Raw genomic sequence first — 20,232 nt, forward strand, 5'->3', positions numbered from 1 at the left:
TTCTACGTGATATGTACAATTCCCTTAAAGGATGGTTGTTTTCTATAAAGGTCATTGTTGATGCTCCGATCAGCAAAGAAGTAGTTCTCAATCGAAATAGAGACAGCAAAACAAGAATGTTTTATTAAGAATGAAGGAAAAATATGCACCTTATTGATGCCAAGTAATGAACAAAGAATTGAACAAATAGTGTATTTATTTTTAAAAGCAAGATTACAAAAAACTGTACAGTCGATATTCTCAGTTTGTTGGCATGTGGTGCTGCCGTGTGTAGGTCGGAAGTGGGTGTGTGTGTGTGTGTGTGTGTGTGTGTGTGTGTGTGTGTGTGTGTGTGTGTGTGTGTGTGTGTGTGTGTGTCTGTCTGTCTGCTTTAGTTGCTTGCTCCCTGGTCCAATCCAAGAACGACTCTCACTTTAGTATGAGTTCCACGATGAGGCCCCAAAAACGTGAAGGCCCAAAACCAAGGGACCCAAAACCAAGGGCCCCCAGATAGAGCAGGGTACTGCTGGGGGTGAACTTCAGGCTTCAAGGAAGGATATCATTATCATAAACATCTATGAACAGAAAAACAACAATTTCATGAAACAGACAGCTACGATCAATATTTATATTAGTTGCAGCATGATGATATTATTGAATAATATCCTACTATTAAATATGAAAAATGTCTGTTGGCCTTTCTTGTAGGACCTAAGCTTGTCGTGATTGTTACTAGTGGCTTCCAGTGTCTAATAATAATATATGAGAATATAATATATAACATATATAAAACTCACCAACAAAGTGGTCAATGTCGTCATAAATATCCCCCTCCCTGTTGGGAACAGCAGGCAGAGGGTTAGACGGACAGAAATGTAAATCAAACAACCAGAACCAGGATAATACTGTTCCAGGATGATCTGAGATGAATGAAGGAAATTAATGAACCAAACACTTACATTTGGAGAAGAAGAGATCGAGGGACATAGCCAACTGTGAAGAGGTAGAAAACCACCTTAACACAACTGCATTCATAATTATTCGAATTGAATATGAAAATCCCGTTTGTACACACATGCTCTGCGTAATGACGAACTATGAGTATACTGCATGTTGAGGGTGGGTCAGACAGACGATCCATATTTTGAACATACATTTGCCTATGTGGTTTCGGCACAGCGCCATCTTGTGGTTGGTGAACTGCAGGACGTCCAGGATCTCTCCCTGGCCTATGGCCAGCTCCTTCTCCTTGGGCCTCTTGATCTGTCCGTTGGGGTCCACCATCATGGTGTGCAGCACTTGTACTGGCCCTACAAACTGGGAGAGGAGCAGCAGAGGACGGTTAGTGTGTCACTGTCAGACAAGGGGGCTGGCAGGGGTAGCGTTTATGTAGGGGGATAGTCTGTGCCTTGCTCGATCATGGGATAATGGCCAATATACCGAGATAGCGAACCAATCAAATTGCGCCATTTTAGGAGGTTCACGTGTAGCATATACTAATAGCCAGTAGCCTGATATGGCTCACAACTTCATTCGAGCCAAGTAGAATCTATCCACATTGTTGTGAGTGTGTGTGTTTATGTGTCCTTTTCTTGCACTACAGAATCAACAGACAAGAGACCCAAGACACATATGATGACATTGACACCTTGGGAAGAGATGGTAAGACTTTTCTCCTTCTCTTTCAGTGATTCTGTGGAACAAGAATCACTGAAAGAATCAGTGATTCTGTGGCTCCTCACCGGTTATAACATGATAATAACAATATGGAATAAAAATAGAATGGAGTTATTTCCATTCTAAACTTACGAAAGTAAACGTCACTTGTTTTTTTTTATATTCAGTAAGAAAGATTAGGGAAGGGCATAGTTTTAAATAGAAAGTGAATATATTTACCTTAAACTTCTTCTTCAGCTCCTGAGCCACAATTGGATCAAAGCTAGAAAAAACAACCAAGCAAGCATACTTATGATACCGATAAACTGGTGTTAATATGCTTACAACTCTTAACATAAAATAATACATCTTGTGAATAAAATATTATCAAATAATAATTGATAAAACTCTATAGAATTGTTAATACGATATAGTTGAGATGTTGATGATTATGTGAACAGGACTCAAGTCTATAGATACGTGACAATACAGAGTGTGATGAATGCAAAGAGCCGCTACCGGGGACACAACAGGAAGCAGATTATAATGACAGCTGGGTTATATTACTTATAGATTAGTGGGTCATTGTGTATTGCTGTGGTTGAATATGACTTATTGATAGTGGTTCATTGGGTGTGATACCTGCACTCAAGTGGTGGGGGGGGGAAATCGTCTGGTATCTCCACGTCATCATAATCGTCTGTGAGAGAGAGAAAGAGAAAGAGAGAGAGAGAGAGAGAGAGAGAGAGAGAGAGAGAGAGAGAGAGAGAGAGAGAGAGAGCGAGAGAGAGAGAGAGAGAGAGAGCGAAAGAGAGAGAGAGAGAGAGATGTCAATGTCACAACATATTTCAAAATGAACAGTGGCATTTGATTCAATAAAAAGCATCTGTGTTTAAGACTGTGTTGGCCACTGTTTGACTCACCTTCATCATCATCATAATCATCCACACTGTTTGGAGAGAAAACATGCAAATATAGTTAACACTCAGAAAAAAAGTTTGTATTTCTTCCTTATATGTATTTCTATATTAATACGTGACAAATATAACGAAACAATTCGTAGTGTGTGTATTGCTGAGCATGTGTGTATTTGTGATATTTTTGGTGTGTGTGAGAGAGAGAGAGAGAGAGAGAGAGAGAGAGATGGAGAGAGAGAGAGAGAGAGAGAGAAAGAGAGATAGAGAGAGAGAGAAAGACTGTGTGTGTGTGTGTGTGTGTGTGTGTGTGTGTGTGTGTGTGTGTGTGTGTGTGTGTGTGTGTGTGTGTGTGTGTGTGTGTGTGTGTGTGTGTGTGTGTGTGTGTGTTTGTGTGTGTATATTTCTGGAGTGTGAAACAGAGATAGTGTGAGCGAGAGAGAGAGAGAGGAAGTTTGTGTGTCTGTGTCGTGTGTGTGTGTTTACACATGAATATGATACTGTAGTGTCCCATTCATGTCCTCACGGGTCTGTGTGAGCGGGTGAATCCATGCCGAAGCCCCCCCCGAAGGCCTTGGGGGGGTCCGGCGGAGGGGGGGGCAGGTCGATGGCCTGCAGCCCCTTCAGCACCTGACGCTTCACCGTCTCGTAGTCCACGTCCATGCAGTCGATGCTCACGTAGCCCCCTGCAGGCCGGGACAGGACACTTCAATAACACACACTGAGTGTACACTGCAAAGCTAGCCAGCCTCACACACACACACACACACACACACACACACACACACACACACACACACACACACACAGACACACAGGCAAGCATGCACACACTGTGCATACTGCAACGCTAGCCAGCCTCTTACACACACACACACGCACACGCACACGCACAAACGCAGGCAAGCATGCACACACACTGTGCACACTGCAACGCTAGCCACACACACACACACACACACACACACACACACACACACACACACACACACACACACACACACACACACACACACACACGCATGCAAGCACACACGTCTGATTGTTTGCATTTAAGAGTCTCCTCTGTCCTCCACAGCCCACCGCGCTGGTGAGTCCAGCCTCATCCATGCGTGTTTTCATGACTCACATTTGCCCGTCTCCGCGCGGACCAGCCACTTTCCGCCGGGATTATCTTTGGCCCGGAGGATCTCCACGGTGTCCCCTTGGCGCACCGCCAGGTCCAGTTTCCCGCCCTGCCAGTCGCACCGGACCCTGGCTATGTGAAGGACCTCCAGCGGCCCCTTCAGCTAGGGGGGGGGGGGGGGGGGGGGGAGAGGGCTATTAATAATAATGGAACGAGTCGTTCACCAGCTTCCGTGAGCTCAAGACTCACCTGTTCAGAGTTCACCAAGACTCTGTCCCCTTACCCAATTAATTTTTTTAAATTAATCAGTTTACTAAGAATTCATATTCTCTTACTAAGTGACCCGTTGTATTTCACTTGCAGTACACAACAGTTAATCAAATGAAAAAAACTCAAATACTTTTCAGAATCAAATCGGTCAAACTGCTGCAGTACCTCTGTGTGCCCCACAGGGGGCGCACACCTCCGGGCGAATTACACTGATCTAAATCCTCGCGTAGAGGCGTGTGCTCTAGGCCAAAAGACGTGTGTCAGCGTTCTAGAGACAGGGCTCGGACCGCCTACCTGAAACTTCTTCCTCATCTCGTTCTCTCTCTTCTGCTGTTCCTTCAGCTCCTTCTTGTCCATCTCCAGCTGCTGCTTCTTCTGCGTCTGGGGGAGCCTTGCTACTGGAGGGGGAGCCCGGGGCAGCTCAAACTCGTTTCTGGGGGCCGTGAGGACAGACGTCAGACTCAGGAGGACACTATCTCCAGCAGCGGAAGCTGAGGGGGTTTGAATCCCCGCCAAAAGGCAGCGGTCTCCCTGTAGGCATCCCTGAACAAGGTGACCCCCACTCCCCGCCCCCCACCCTAGCCCCTGCTCTTTCATGACATCTCTCTGAATCTCTGGAAGTCCGAGTGGCTAAAAGTGTCAGCTAAATTACTAAATAGTGTAAAAGTCTAAATAGTAAAAAAAATCGAAACATATCAATATTACTGTAACTTTACTGCTCCGATTCACAATGTAATTAGCACAGCATATCTAACAAGTATTGTGCGCTAAATTGTGTTAATAACACAATATATCTCACAGTTCTGTGGCAGAACCCTGGCAGTGGGAATGACCTGCTCTACCCATTCACCTTGAGAGGACCAAGACTTGAGGGCCAGATGCTGAGCTTACCCCAACAGGCCTGCTCAGGGAATAGCGCAATGCTGACCAGGGCTAGACATCAGGTCAGCAGATTCTCTGAGGCCTGGCCTGACATCTAGCCTAGAATATAACATGAGCTTGCAGATTGGTCTAGTTCCCAGGCTAGCTGGGAACCAGTGTTGAACTCGATATCCCATCCCTGAATGGAGTCCAGAGAACTCTGGGGCATTTCAAACTGTCTGTGTCGGTTGGTCATCGGCCCATACGCTAAATAAATGACCATCCAAATCCATCCAGTCAGAAGAACTGAATCCTTCCTGGTCAACTGGGGGGGGGGGGGGAAGAAATTCACACTTACTCGTCAATACTTTCATACACCTCGCTGTCATCACTCTCCTGAGAAAAAGGAACAACAAAAGTAAGGAAGTCAGAGGTTGTGAACATATATAGTCCAAAGCCATGGTTTCTGATAAACTGCTAATACATTCAGTGTGCTTCCTCACCCCGTTAATGTTCTGTGAACTGCCCTCGCCCCACGAGTCTGTGAAAGACAGAGGACGTGCGAAAATTTAGCTGTAGCATGTGGTTAGAATTTTGTAGAATTTTTTCTTTCTTCACCATTGTTCCACAGAATCACTGAAAGAGAAGGAGAAAAGTCTTACCATCTCCTCCCAAGGTGTCAATGTCATCATATGTGTCTTGGGTCTCTTGTCTGTTGATTCTGTAGGGCAAGAAAAGGACACATAAACACACACACTCACAGCAATGTGGATAGATTCTACTTGGCTCGAATGAAGTTGTGAGCAATATCAGGCTACTGGCTATTAGTATATGCTACACGTGAACCTCCTAAAATGGCGCAATTTGATTGGTTCGCTATATCGGGATAGTGGCCATTATCCCATGATTGAGATCTCAAACTTGGGATATTGTTTTCATCGCAAAATGTCGTCACGTTACGCTAATAAAAACAAATTAACCGCTAAGAAAAAACAAATAAATCCCGGTAAAAAGTGTTATCTTGTTTATTTTTGGAGTGTTCACGTGTAGTAGGCTATATAGGCTGCTAAAACAATTATTTACCTCAGGCTCTGTGAAAAGTGGGGAATAGCCCCCGAGACGGAAGGTCTTAGAATTAGACTAACTTGGTTACTGAAGGTTCCTGGGGGAGGGGTTTGTGGGGGAGTCGATGCAGACCAGGTGGTAGGGGTGGCCCAGAGGTAGGCAGACTTCTTCCTCCCATCGTCGGAGACCCTACGGGTAATACACGGACATCCAGAGTTAACGTTAACGTCTTGAATCATCTTTAAACCCGTGCTTGTTACATCATCATGTGTAATCAAGAATCCTACCATAGGGGTTGTGGTTTCGTAACTCTGTTGTAACAATCTGGCCTTATTCCAGATTGGCTTCGCTGGGATTACAATGACACACTTTAAAGTGTTTACATGTTTATATATGTGTGTATATATATGTGTGTATCTATAAATATATAAAATATAAATAAATTAAGATATAAAGATATATAGATAGATAATAAAGGGATAGCCGATATAGACATCTATATCTTTATGGCTCAGATCATAACATGAATATGGATCACGCCAGCTCACTTCCCTAATAAACATAACAAAATCACCAACCCTATTTCTGATAACACCATAGTGCTTCCACTGTCCCATTTATACATAGTCGTCTTTTAGTTGCTGTTACTCAAAGCAAAAGAGAGTCGAAGCCCAAAGTGAAGCTGAAAAACAAGCAGAGACTACAATCCAACTGTTCCAATCCAAAGTGCTTGACGACCAAGACACAAAAGAGCAGCGGTATGAATCAGTCGATCACGTTATTTTGTGCCTATTAGTTAAGTCTCAGGGACACAGCGACAGTGTGGGACGGCTTAGCTCAGGAGGTAGAGCAGTTGTCTTGTAACTAGTTCAATCCCCAGCTCCTCCTAGCTGAGTGTCGACGTGTCCCTGAGCAAGACACTTAACCCTAACTGCTCCTGACGAGCTGGCGGTCGCCTTGCATGGTTGACTCTGCCGTCGGTGTGTCAATGTGTGCATTAACCGATGTAAGTCGCTTTGGATAAAAGCGTCTGCTAAATGCCCCAATTGTAATTGCTCCGACTCTTTGGCTCTAACTCGAGCCAAAAGCCTCCAAGCGCCAACGTCCTTTATTGACGTCACAAATACCCTCCTGTTGGCCCACACGGTGAGGCCGTCCAGCGGCGGACTCAGCTTACCGCCGTTCTTCTTGAGGCCCGGGAGTGGCGGCGGGGGCAGGGAGGTGCGCGGGCGCCTCAGGTAGGGCTCCAGGTTCACCTGCTGGGGCCGTCGGGGCTTCACGGGCTGCCGGCCCTCCGCCGGAAGGGGCTTCCTCAGGGGGGTCACCTCTGGGATGGACCCCCGGCCGGCGGGTGGCCCCGGGGGGTGGGCGGGGGTGTGAGGGGCGCCACGGTTCAGCAACATGTTCTGCAGCAACTCCTCCGTCTTCCTGACCCGGCCTGGGTCCAACAACGGCGAGGCGGCGACGGTGCCCGCCCTGGGGGAGAAGGTAGGCCGGGCGGGGGGTCTCGAGGACCCCGCCCCCAGCGGCGGCAGCTGGGGGTGGGGGGTGCCGGGCTGCTGTCCCCGGGGCACTGACGTGGGCTTCCAGGCCGGCTCTCGTTGGTGCTGGAAGGCGACCGCCCCCGGAAGCTGGGGAGGGGCCATCGGCGAGAGTTTGTGTCTGAGGTTCCCGTTGGCTGGCATGGTAGCGGGGGGAATGGTTCCTGGCGGTGGGGCCCAGGTCCGGGGCCCCGGGCTGAGGGGTTGAACGGGCCTGCTGTCCCGGTGCGTGGAGGCGTCCGTGGAGTCTGCCTGGCGGTTGAACTTGTTCAGCAGAGCTCTGACGTCGCCGCCCTCTGCCTGCCGACGACATGGGAGGGGACGGTTCAAAGCAGCGCCGCCTCTAGGGGGTCATGTGCGGGCATGTGAACGGTGCTACGACGGAGAGCGACGCAGAGCATCCTCTTTGTAATGCACGCATTCAGAGAGAAACACAGATCCACCACCCACACGTACAGCAAAACACAAACAGAAAGTCACAGACAGGTTACAGCTCCTGTTGCAGAGATGTTGCAACGTGTGATCGTCCATTGCAGCCAGAGTTTCCTGTGTGTTTTAAACAGTAACAGAGTGACTTCAATGACCGGATTTCACCAGGAGGCGTCTAGAATTAAACAAACATATCGACTGATAACAATCTGCCTGCATGCTCCAAATGTGTTTCGTCTCACACTGACTATATTTTGGAAGCAACAACGGAAATACACAATAAACGTGCACCACACAAAGTTGACAAACCTTGGTTCATTCCTATTTCTAGCCTTCTTTCTTTCTTGCTTTCTATCTATCTATCTTTGTTTCATTCTATCTTTTGAAGCCTCGTTCTTTCATTCCTGTTTCTATGCTCTCTCTCTCTATACTTTTTCCATAACTTTCTCTGAGGCAGTGGTAGAACAAAATGAGAGGACGAGAGAGTGAGATTTCAGGAAGATTTGGATGTACAGTTGTAGGCGATTTAATGATCCATGTGTTTTCTCTCCTTAATAGGAAAATTTGCCAAAAGCTGTTGTGAGGTGACATGAGCTCAGATGGAGGTGATTATTTATTATTCAGGAGCTTAAGGGGTTAAAATTGCCATATAGATTTGTTTGGTTGAGTCGAGTGCTAAGTCACTATACAGAAGATAGTGTATAGCAGAACTCCTCAACCACAGCTGAGATCGTGTTGGAAGATGGGGAAGCACACAAGGGCCTGTCGCAGAACAAGAAAAAGACAGTACAAGTCAAACATTAATGGAGGAAGTGGGCCCAACCAATCACACACACACACACACTCACGCATGCACGCACGCACACCCATATACACGCACGCCCGCCCGCACGCACACACACACATATACACACACGCACGCCCGCCCGCCCGCCCGCCCGCCCGCACGCACGCACGCACGCACGCACGCACGCACGCACACACACACACACACACACACACACACACACACACACACACACACACACACACACACACACACACACACACACACACCCACCCACCCACCCACCCACACAGACACACACACACACACACACACACACACACACACACACACACACACACACACACACACACACACACACACACACACACTAACACACTCTCTCTCTTTAACTGTCTGGGCCACTGTCTCACGCTCTCTCTCACCTAGCACTTTGCAGAAACCTCTGTGCGGGGTTGCCCATGGCAACATCCCCCCACGGTTAGAGATGGACCAATCGGCTGCATGCTCTGCATGTGCACAACAACGTAACCTCTTCGCTTTACTGGAACTGTGAAGCGACTGTAGCCTGTTTGCTTTTACTGAAGGTTCATGCAATAGGCCGGTTGTATGCATTGACTCCACAAATGGCATGCAACATTTGATATATTGACTGCACAAATGTGTTTAATTTGTGTTAAATTTAAATGAATGAACTGCAAAATACTATATATTTACTGTTTACTTCACAAACCTAACGCCCACGCAAGAAAACATGGACTGACGCCAACACACTATACTTTAATGTAATCACTACTCCTTCGCCTCAAAAGATGACCAGCTTGTCCCCAAGGGGATGCTGCAGTCGCACCTACAACTTATTGTCAAACTTTCCTCATTGATAGAATATAATTGAACAGAGAGCACACTGTGCTGTCATCGGATGTGCACTTGAAAAGAGGTAACTAAAGGCCAAGGGAAACAAACCCCTGATAATAGCGGGTTTGTGGTTCCTTATACAACACGCGTTACACAATTAACCAGGTCACCCGATGCTGCAAACGCACAAAAAATCCCCCGATGGAAGCCGAGCATGTGCTTTTACTTTTTGAAAATCCGTTTTTAAAATCGACACATAGTTAAACTATAAAAGTCTTTACAGTCAACAACAGTAGGAATAAGGGCGAGGATTAGGAAGTTGCGCCTCGGTACCGTAACATGATGTCCGCTGCGCAGGAAGATAACGAAATGCGCCTTTTCTGTACTCTACAACCCTAACCCAAGGGTTAGGGTTGTTCTCCTTTTTTGGAGAACTGGTGTTAAAAGAAGAGGTAGAAAATTTAGAAGAAAGAAACACAAAACTATTTCATCAATAAAACAATATCTTTCTTACCATGTTTTTCTTCAGTGAGCGAATTTCCCCCTCGCTCGTTGACGGTTTAGTGCTGCATGTTCCTGTGTGTATGTGTGTGTATGTGTGCTTGGTTACACCAAGAGAGGTTGTGGTCTTTGCTATCATAACCTGTGAGCTCCCTCCTTCACCTCTTTTCAAATGAGGAAACAATGGCGTGTGGTTACCAAGGAAGAGAATGACAAACATTTTTTTCTACAATTACGAAAGTATTTAATGGCATTGGCTCATGACACATCCGCCTGAAAACACACAGGAGAAGCTGAATTATATAAAATCATGCAAACAAGAGAAAACATTACATCAGATCGTTCAGTTTTTTACAACAATATCATCTCACTGAAAGATCCCCTGTGACAGAGACTGAACCATTCCATCTCCCCCCATCACAGAACCACCTGAAGCCGTCTCCTTCATCTCCACACCACTCAACAGACCCAACAAGAACCCAAACCCTAGCTGGGGACTCGACCCCCCCATCCATCTGGAAACTGAATGCGCCGTGGTCACCCCTCCCCCCCTCCCACCACCCAGCTAATGTTTACAACCAAGATGGCCGCCAGGTGACTAGCGGGGCCCTTTTTTACAGGAAAGACGGTTGTTGTTGAGGGGCGGGGGCCACAGGGCTTCCAGGTATGGGGGGCCCGGGGTACAGCTGTGCGGTGATGGCGGGGGCCGGGCTGGCAGACATCCCTCCGCTCTGTCCCCAGGGGTCCCGCGCTGGCGGCGGCTGATGCTGTGGGGGCCCATAGGCCTGCATGGGGGGCCACACAGGGCCTGATTGGGCCCACGCTGCCGGGGCTCCCGTCTGGCCCGGCCAAGGGGCCGGAGCACCTCCTGCCCCCCACTGAGGGGACGTCGGGGGGGATAGGGTGGGGAAGGGCCCCACGAGGCCCCAGGGGCCCATGGTGGTGGGGGGTGAGTAGGGGGATCCCCTTGATGGCAGAGTGGGGAAGTTGGAGAGGATCTGAGCAGTGGAAAGGGCTTTCTGGGGCGATCCTGTGTGGTCACAGATTCATCCGAGTGAGCATGCTGCTTTTTGCACCGACAAAATAATAATGTTGCAATGGGCGTTCACAGGAAGCTTCAGTTGGCATCGAGCACCTCGCTTGCGTCATGGGTAACATGGGGATAAAGCCGTTGAGGCATGATGTGATCATGCCCCTCGCAGTCGGCGATGAGGTCATTGTAATTGTTTTACAGCTCAACATAAAATCGGAAACTAAATTCAACTGTGTAAAAAAAACCTGCAGTGGGCCGCAGGGACCCTGAGATGAGTGTGTGCTTCATTCAGTTTAGACTGGTTGCTTTTTGTGTGCCGCCCCCCCTCCCCCACAAGAAAACACCACTTTAAATATAGTTGCTACGTTTTTGACTGTATGCCTTATTAGTTTTCAGCTTCACTTTTAAGTCCCTTTGGATAAAAGTGTGGGGGACCATTTTATCAAAGGGTTCTTACTATGGCGGACACATACACTTTACATTGTATGAATTCAAACCCCTAGACCGTCAAAGTTAATGCCTTGCTCTACCAACTGAAGCACAAAGGGCCACAGAAAGGTTATCGAACCAAGAAAGCTAAATACATGCATAATAAAACACATGGATTAGATGGGACATATTTCCAAGAAGGTATAAAGGGGGGTAGTAGCGTTCCTTGCAGGAAGAGTTAAGGCTTTGCCTTCTAAAGCACTAAAAAGAAGTGCATCTTGGGAACAGAGTTCATGGCCAGTGTGACAGAGACAAACTGTGAGAGAATGTAGAGTTATTTACGATATTCCATAAACACAGCCCATTCCACTTATGTGCAGACCAGCCCACTCCTATTTTAATGGACAAGCTAACATGTTGCCCTGGTCACCCACAGCTAAACAATATCAATAGTTGTTAATTGCGTAGCTACGCTCCAATTCCTTCGATTAATTGGTTAAGTATGACTAGTGATTATCAGCGCAATTAACTGGTTAATCTATGGTGATCTCCACTACTAGTTAACACATCTTATGTGAGCTATAGTTAAGGTAATAAACCCATAACTATTGATTACATTTAGCTTGGGTTCATTAAGATATGTAGCAGTTATGTAGCTCGAGGATGCCTACAGGTTGATCAGGGTTTTGAACTCTGAACATTCTGGCTAACACTAACCACACTAACCACATTGTCCACTTTGATTTCCTTCTTAAAATGTGTTTTCAAAAAAATATATACTCTCGAATCGTTTGAATTTAACCACAGTGTGTACATCATCATATTGTTTGGGTGCAAGATGGATCACCTTGCTGAGGGCTGGCCGCAATCTGATTGGCTGTTGCTGGCTCGTCCAATCGGATGGTGAATATGTCTTCCAACTCATTGCTAGGCAATGCCTTGACAAGAGCAGAACAAAATCACAACATTTCAACCTTCAGACATTCAATACATTGGACCATCGATAAAATTAAAAACCCTTATCAATGATGTAAAAGTTATATACATAAGACATCTCTGACTAAAAATCCACTGACCAACTCTAAGAAGGACTAGAAAATCAGGGGGAGCGAAAATAAAATATTTCGAGTAAATGAGTAGATTTAGTAGATTTTTACAGTGAGACCCAATTTGGGAAACCAATTTTTGAAGAGGGCAGGGCCAAAATGATTGTTACTTCTGATGTGACGCCTTTCAGGCTACAGCAAAAAATAAAAGTGCCATAGGTGCTATTTCCTGTGAAATTTAAACTGTTTGAGTGGCACACACTCAGAACGGACCCACCACACACACACACACACTCTCTCTCTCTCTCTCTCTCTCTCTCTCTCTCTCTCTCTCTCTCTCTCTCTCTCTCTCTCTCTCTCTCTCTCTCTCTCTCTCTCTCTCTCTCTCTCTCTCTCTCTCTCTCTCTCTCTCTCTCTCTCTCTCTCTCTCTCTCTCTCTCTCTCTCATACCTCTCTTAATGGTCTTGTTGGGGAGGTAGGTTCAACCAAATCAGCTGGAACCTGGAATGAGAAAACGGGCTTGACAAAGTGACCCAATAGATAAATACTGTTTGACATATTTTACTCATATTTTACTTTCCCTCATCTCTTCTCTCTCTCTCCCTCTCACCTCTGCAGGAATGGGATCACTCTCATCCAGAAACAAAAGAGGCTTGTTCTTGCAAAAAAGAAAAGAGAGAACATTTATATTATTTTAATATTTGTGGGTGTGTGTGTGTGTTTGTGTGTGTGTGTGTGTGTGTGTGTGTGTGTGTGTGTGTGGGTGTGTGTGTGTGTGTCTGTGTGTGTGTGTGTGTGTGTGTGTGTGTGTGTTTCTGTGTGTGTATTCGTATCTGTGTGTGTATGTGTGCGCATGTGTGTGTGTGTGTGTGTGCACATGTGCGTGTTTGCTCATATGCATGCGTTTGAATCAGTGTAGTATGCAACTGGTTTCCATAGAATGGAAACCAATGTGTGTATGTGTGCATGTGTGTGCGTATAGACATGTATGTAGCTCATGCATGTGCTGTACCTGTGTGGGTCCCTGTGTGGGTTTCTCTGGGGAGACCTGGTCCAGATCCTGGCACACCTGCTGGATGTCATCCAGGACCGGATCTGCCTGTGAGACGGCAACAACACAACACAAACAACACAATCAACACAAACACAACTAAAAAACTTTGACTGCATCAAAGCAACTTTTGTTCAATGTTTTGAGATGCATCGATGCAAAATTATACGAAACCTACAACATCTATCGATTGACTACTGATCATATGCTTTAGCAGTATGATCTATAATGTACCGAATCATAAGTGAATGTCAGATTTATGCATCCTGAGATTTCAAAGCCTCATCGCTCAATATTTCAACCTCCCCAACAACCATCTGCTCTGAAATGGGGAAGTGATTTCCAGATAACACTAATCTTGAGTTACTTCAATTTTTACTCTGTCAAAATTAATCATCTGCTATGGAAAAAGATTTTGTGGCATAATGCGTTCATCCCAGGTGATTCACAAGAGGGTTTTACAGCGATAAAAGGATCCAAACCCTTTAGAAAGGATTTTAACGTCTGGGGGACACAAGCATTGATGGATTGGAGCGTATGCGTTACCATGTTGGCCATCTTGATGTAGAACAGAGTGTAGGAGCCCAGGTGCTGGAAGACGTAGGCCAGAGCTCTGCAGTCACTCTCATCCCTCTTCAGAGAGCTGATCCTTCTGGCGTCATGCTCATACATCACACACTGGAGGATTTAAGCCCACAGATCTGCTCAGCCAGCAGCCCAAAACTGCACTTCTACTAATACTCAAATGGATAGGAACTTCTACTATTACTTGTAATATAAGTAACTTCTACTATAATTCATTGCGCATGACCAGAGTCTACCACAAGTCTAGGCAGAGCTAATGCTAAAGCTAGCGAGCTAGTCGTGTGTTTTGGGGGGGAGCGTGTCTATGTTCCCCGGGTCCTATGTTCCCCGAGCGGGGAACATAGGACTCGGGGAACATAGGGATGACCCCTTTTGGGGGAGAGTTGTTGTCAGGCCTGCAAAGAAGGGAGGGATTTTTATGGGTTGATACTTTCAAACTGTAGCTTACTCCAAGCTTACTGTAGTAGCTTACTGTAGTTTCTCCAAATCGCCTACCATAGCTTTAAATGTGATCAAATAAATCTCCTGCTGACTTCTTGGTAACTGTCATGTCTTGCTTGCTCGTCTCCTATGTGCTCCGGCCCTGTCTTGTGCTCCTGTCTATGCTGTACATCAGAGGTGGGGGTAAGTCATCCATGTGCAAGTCACAAGCAAGTCTCAAGTCATAACCTTCAATTCTCAAGCAAGTCCCAAGTCACTGTGGTGAGAATCAAGCAAGTCACAAGTCAAGTCATTGCTCAGGTCAAGCAAGTCACAAGTCAAGTCATACAAAAATCTGATGATCTAACCCAGTTTCCACATTTAAAAATCGGTAAAGAGAGTGGTTGATAAGTTGAGTTTTATTTCAACATTAACAATAACAATGTCTTAACAATAACAATAACTCAAACTAGTCAAAACGTTCCAAAACCATTATGTGCATAGTTTGAATTTTTTTTTATGATCATTACCTCCAACCTATGAACAGAATCAAATAGATCCTCTAGGTAGCTGTATACGAGAACAGTTCAAGTCAATCACTCAATCTCCCTACATGTTGTAGAATATTATTTGCAACACATGGCATCAGACATGAAAAAAAAGAATATTTTAAAAGTAATATCACACATACTGTAGGAAGGGGAAATAGTAATACACAAGCCTGAAAGCAGGTAGCAATCTTGCTGCCTCGCAACATACATTGACTTACAATGCATTTGCAAAAAAAATAATTTGACAGTACTTTGTCACTGAGTTCTGAATGATGCGGTCACATTATCACCCCACCATGGCTGAACACACGTTCAACAGGTGCATTTGATGCAGGGACTGCCATAACTCTTACCTCCACCTTGAACAAAAAGACACTTACAACCACTGAGTTAGAAGTAGCCTACTGACATGAAAATTAAACAAGTTAATCATCTGTGGAACGGGCAGGGCTCGAAAAACTCCAGCCACTGATTTTCAGAACCACCGAGTGGCATTGGACAGTACGTCAATCAAACGGTCGTACTGCACTCCCCTACCCCCGCTCCCCGCGCGTGACCTCTTTGTGCACGTGCACGTACTCAAAGCTCGTGACCCAGGGCAAGCTTCTGTTTTTTGTTATCCTGCGGTAGCTACTGGAGCTAGTTTACTAGCTAATCCACATTTGGACCTTGCACTAGAATACAACCCTAAACTCCAACCTAGCTAGCCTGGCTCACTCTTGCGTATCTGTGTTGGCGCTCGTGTGTGATTGCGCGTCCATGTACTTGGAATGGGTGGAGTCAGAGTCAGCGTTGAAGGAGAGGGGGTAGGACCATTTGAGTTGCGTATTTTCAAAATCTGCTGGCGTATCGCAAATCACATATCCAACCTTTAATCTAACTTTAAAAAAGTCATTTCGAGTCATCTGTCTCAAGTCTAAGTCAAGTCTCAAGTCATGAAGACCAAGTCAAAGTCAAGTCGAGTCTTTTATCAGTGTTAGTCAAGCAAGTCTCAAGTCCTCAAATTTGCGACTCGAGTCTGACTCGAGTCAAGTCATGTGACTCGAGTCCCCCATGTCTGCTGTACATGCTAGTGTCTACATTAATGTGTTGTGCTGCATGTTTGTGCTTTATGTTGCTGTATGTGTTTTTATTGCATGTGTTCTGCTCTAATCTACTACAGTTTGCACTTTCCTATGATGTTTTATGTACGCTGTGTTTTATTGTCTATTTGCAATTGTCTATCAATTGGTTCTTACTATGTGTTACTATATCTTCTGAGTCACCTTTGTGGGTTTTTTTTATACATGCATTTTATTTCCGTAACTTTAGGTGGCCTTTTGAATATCTTGCTTGGGACAACGGATGTAAACTAGCCTCTTAGGCTAACTCTGGCTCACTTACAGATTGACTGTTGATTAGTGTGCAATGTCCCTGAAATAAACCAATAAATAAATAAAAATGTATTCAATTTAAAGGTGTTAATTTAGCTATATCTGGGTTTATTTCAAGTTTATTCCAACAAATATATTCATATTCCTACCATACCATGATTTTGATTAAGTTAATGTCTTTTCCTATCGTCAGAGCAGCGGCGTAATGTTAGCGTCAGCACTGACCCCCGTCTTTTCGTCCACTATCTTCAGCCCCTCGCTGCAGACCCTGAGCAAGACCTTCTGCTTGTGCTTCCCATGGCTCCTGGAGGCCGCCTCCTGGCCCTGACACACAAACACACACACAGAGACACACACACACACACACACACACACACACACACACACACACACACACGCACACACACACACACACACACACACACACACACACACACACACACACACACACACGTGAACACACACACACGTCAGACAAATCAAATACAAACACACACAAACTTGTGGTGACCTCAACCCCTCACAGACAAGCTGACAACGGTAATATGGCAGGGAACATTATGAGATATTAAGGATTCGTTCACACGCTGCTGGAGGTTTTTGCGTTGGTGGTTTTAGTGCCTGGTGCTCTGAAAATGCAGCCCACAGCGCCTTGTGGACAGGCAAAACCGTGGCTTTCTGAAAAAAAAGAAGACACGCTGGGGTATAAAGCCGTTTTGCACTTGTGGTTTGCTGTTTTAGCACATTTGAGCAGAAGGTTAAAGTGCCCCCTACTGGTCTGGCATACTCACTCCACCATTTTCACCCGTTGCGTTTCCGCGTGGACGAGGCTAGTTCCTAAAACTTTAACTGTGGAGATGATGCAGAACGCATTTGAGAACGCAATGGAAAAACGTGGGCGTCGTTTTGACCGGGCCGAAGAGTAAACAAAATAACATCAACCAAATATCAGCAACATTTGATTAATGGCCATAGTACATAACTCTGCATCGAACTCTTCAACATCAAACAAATGTTTAGTTGGAAGATAAGAGCTGTCTTGTTTCTTTGCTCTCAAACAAATCTCTTTTTAATGCAAGGTCCTTCCCTTCGGATTGGAGTTATAGGGAGTTTGTTTTGCTAGGGAGGTTTTCTCTTGGCCCATCTGGAGGGAAACTCCTTGCTTCTTTCCTTCCTCAGACTACACAAAAAAAAGCTATATACAGGCATCCCTAATGAACATTTTCTTTGCATACTCATAAAGAAATAAAGCCAATATAACTTGTTGTGCATATGAGTACTGGAAAGAAAAAAAAAACGATTATTCCGAACAATATTCCGATATTTCTTTGTTTTCAACGGTTTGATTTACGTTTCACCTTCTTTCTATCGCCTTGAGTCGAGAATATAAAATGGCAACAATGTGAACAGAGAGATGTGATCACCTTGAGCTTCATCATGGAGTCCAGACACATCTTGTCGCCCCGTGCCTGCACCACCTCGTCCATGCCGATCAGCTTGGCCTTGTAGCGAACCCCGTCCCCGTGGAAACGGGCCGTCGGGTCGGTGACCACTTTGCTAGCGACGGCGGCCCCTGGGAAGCGGGAAGACGGGGAGAAGAGGGGGGGAGGTAACGTGAGAACCAAATAGGAGAGAGACAACCGGTCAGTCTGTGTGTGGTGTATGCGTCATGTGTGAAAACATGCGTTTGTGTGTGTGTGTGTGTGTGTGTGTGTGTGTGTGTGTGTGTGTGTGTGTGTGTGTGTGTGTGTGTGTGTGTGTGTGTGTGTGTGTGTGTGTGTGTGTGTGTGTGCAAGCATGTGTGAGAAAGATTAGCATGTATAACACTTTTTGTGCAACAGCAGTAAACTTCTATAAAATCATCTTAATCATATGTATATATTTTAGATATAGGGTATAAATTATGCAATAGTCTATGAACCTGCAACACACTATTCCTTTCGGCCAAGCTGCCCCTTGAGGATGGGGGGCCAACAGGTTTGGGACTGTTTTTATTGCTTTGGAAGTGGAATTCAAACCCAATTAAAGTAGTCCCCTCTCTTTAACAACGATCATTGCTGCTGATGGCTACTGGTTAACCTTAGTCACCTGATTAAGTGCTATTTTCTAAGTTTTAGGTATTTCTATTTTACATTTTTACGACTTCCTCTGTCCTCAAGACAAGTGCGTTGAAACACACAGTGAATGCATCTCGGACGTGTAAACAGATATCCATGTGCCTCATAACAGTACTCCAATGGCAGGAAGCACCGTTAAGGTTCTTCCAGTCAGGGGAATGTGTGAATGTCCAAAGTGATGGTAAAAAATACCAAAACAAGAGAGGGAGAGTGCAGCGTCTGGTCTGCAGCTAGGACAAACGTTCACGTTTATAACCACAAACACGCACAATTCTTCCAGACAACCTTTCCCGATAACAACTTTCAGGACATACAGGAAATAAGCGTACCAAGTGGTTCAAAATAGAAAATAATTTTCGGAGAATCCAAAAATATGTATATTTGTTCATACATTAAATTATATTATATACAAATAGATCAGAAAAATGAATCATATTTAATGCTAATGTAACTTAATATGTAATTAAAAAGTAATGTCAAAAGAGGGCCCCCTGTAGTTAATTAAAAAATCCTTCACTCCATTAAGTAATACTTCGGCTATTCTACCGCCATTATGGCTGCGAATCGCCATGGACACAGAATCCATCGTGGCGGCCATACTGCGTAAACCCAACCATGTAAAGCCACAGCGTCTCGGCTGGGGGGCACCCTACTTCTCCTACTGGACTGCAGCCAGGTCCTGATGGGTGCCTGGCCCGGGCCTGGACAGCTCCCAGCTGGCCCCGCGTGCCCGTCGGTGCTCATGGTGGTGGTGGTGAGGGGCGGTACTGCCCGACAGCGGCTTGTTTCTGGACCCTAATGGAAGACAGACAGCGTGCCGGGCGAGGCATCGCAAAAGAGCGGCTCTGTTTATTTGTTTTTCCGTTTTGTTCAGAAATCCTCCTCACTGCAACGGGTTCCAAACATGAGATTCAAATAAAGATTCACTGTAACAACTACAACTACTACTTACTAACTACTTAGTAAATATGAAGAACAAAACTATTATTATGGGATGGAATCGGGTAAAAGTCAGAGAGCAGAAAGGTAGGAGAATCTTACCTGTTGGAGATGTCTGTGAGTTCTTCCCCGGTCCCAGGCGTGACTGAAGGACTGTGATGCCTGTGAAACTAGCCGGGGTCAAGGGTCGACCGTAGGCTTCCCTCGTGATACATTAACATCTGCTGGGAGGCAGGAATACATGCAAAGACTGCACGTTTTGGATGAAGATCTGACGGATCTGATATTGAGTGGTATGCATAGTGCTTTTATGGTGAAAGAGAAGCATGGACTGAGTCCGCTTTTATTTTTGTAAGAAGTTCATTCTGCCTATTGTGCAGTAAAATAATGTCTGTATTCGCACACTTCAAACACATACACAAAATAGTATGTATGCTTCAACTGTTCCCTTTAGTGATGTTGTAGGAAACCCCTGAATTATTTTAAATGTTTTAAGACTTTTAGTCTTTCGAGTCTTTTCTGTCTAGTAGCCAAGATTTAAACAACTCCTGTTGTTGGCCCCCGTTCTAACTCCCTGGACCTTTTTGAAAAAAAAAAGGATCATCTGGTTGAAACAAATCCAGCAAGTTAGGGACCCCCCCCCCCCCCACCCTCCCCCACCCTCCCCCAACACTTCCTCCCAACCCCTCATCACAAAAATA

The 20,232-nt window shown here is 45.5% G+C and overlaps 2 protein-coding genes and 1 long non-coding RNA gene across 3 annotated transcripts; 1 reads left to right on the top strand and 2 right to left on the bottom strand.

The window, feature by feature from the left end:
* Positions 1–97: 97 nt before the first annotated feature.
* Positions 98–10,170, bottom strand: si:ch73-40i7.2 (FYN-binding protein 1). The gene is made up of 16 exons (XM_030373419.1): positions 10,001–10,170; positions 7,049–7,712; positions 5,952–6,060; positions 5,469–5,527; positions 5,310–5,347; positions 5,165–5,202; positions 4,240–4,378; positions 3,679–3,838; positions 3,076–3,235; positions 2,559–2,584; positions 2,278–2,335; positions 1,876–1,918; positions 1,134–1,296; positions 939–972; positions 777–814; positions 98–554 (listed from the first exon to the last, which is right to left on the bottom strand). Exons 1-16 carry the CDS (start codon positions 10,124–10,126, stop codon positions 526–528), a joined length of 1,884 nt encoding a protein of 627 aa, XP_030229279.1. The 5' UTR covers positions 10,127–10,170; the 3' UTR covers positions 98–525.
* LOC115556262 (uncharacterized) lies at positions 4,366–5,153 on the top strand. Its single transcript, XR_003978962.1, has 2 exons — positions 4,366–4,497; positions 4,747–5,153. It is a non-coding gene; the product is annotated as an uncharacterized LOC115556262 (long non-coding RNA).
* Positions 10,171–10,206: 36 nt separating the features above from the next.
* On the bottom strand, positions 10,207–19,767 carry LOC115556260 (disabled homolog 1). The gene is made up of 10 exons (XM_030373420.1): positions 19,634–19,767; positions 19,246–19,387; positions 17,900–18,048; positions 16,701–16,799; positions 14,093–14,224; positions 13,508–13,594; positions 13,106–13,153; positions 12,946–12,996; positions 12,297–12,387; positions 10,207–11,017 (listed from the first exon to the last, which is right to left on the bottom strand). The coding sequence occupies exons 2-10, from the start codon at positions 19,334–19,336 to the stop codon at positions 10,602–10,604; spliced, it is 1,164 nt and encodes a 387-aa protein (XP_030229280.1). The 5' UTR covers positions 19,337–19,387; positions 19,634–19,767; the 3' UTR covers positions 10,207–10,601.
* Positions 19,768–20,232: the final 465 nt, after the last annotated feature.

The sequence above is a fragment of the Gadus morhua genome, chromosome 12 (assembly GCF_902167405.1).
Source record: "Gadus morhua chromosome 12, gadMor3.0, whole genome shotgun sequence".
Taxonomy (NCBI): Eukaryota; Metazoa; Chordata; class Actinopteri; order Gadiformes; family Gadidae; genus Gadus; species Gadus morhua.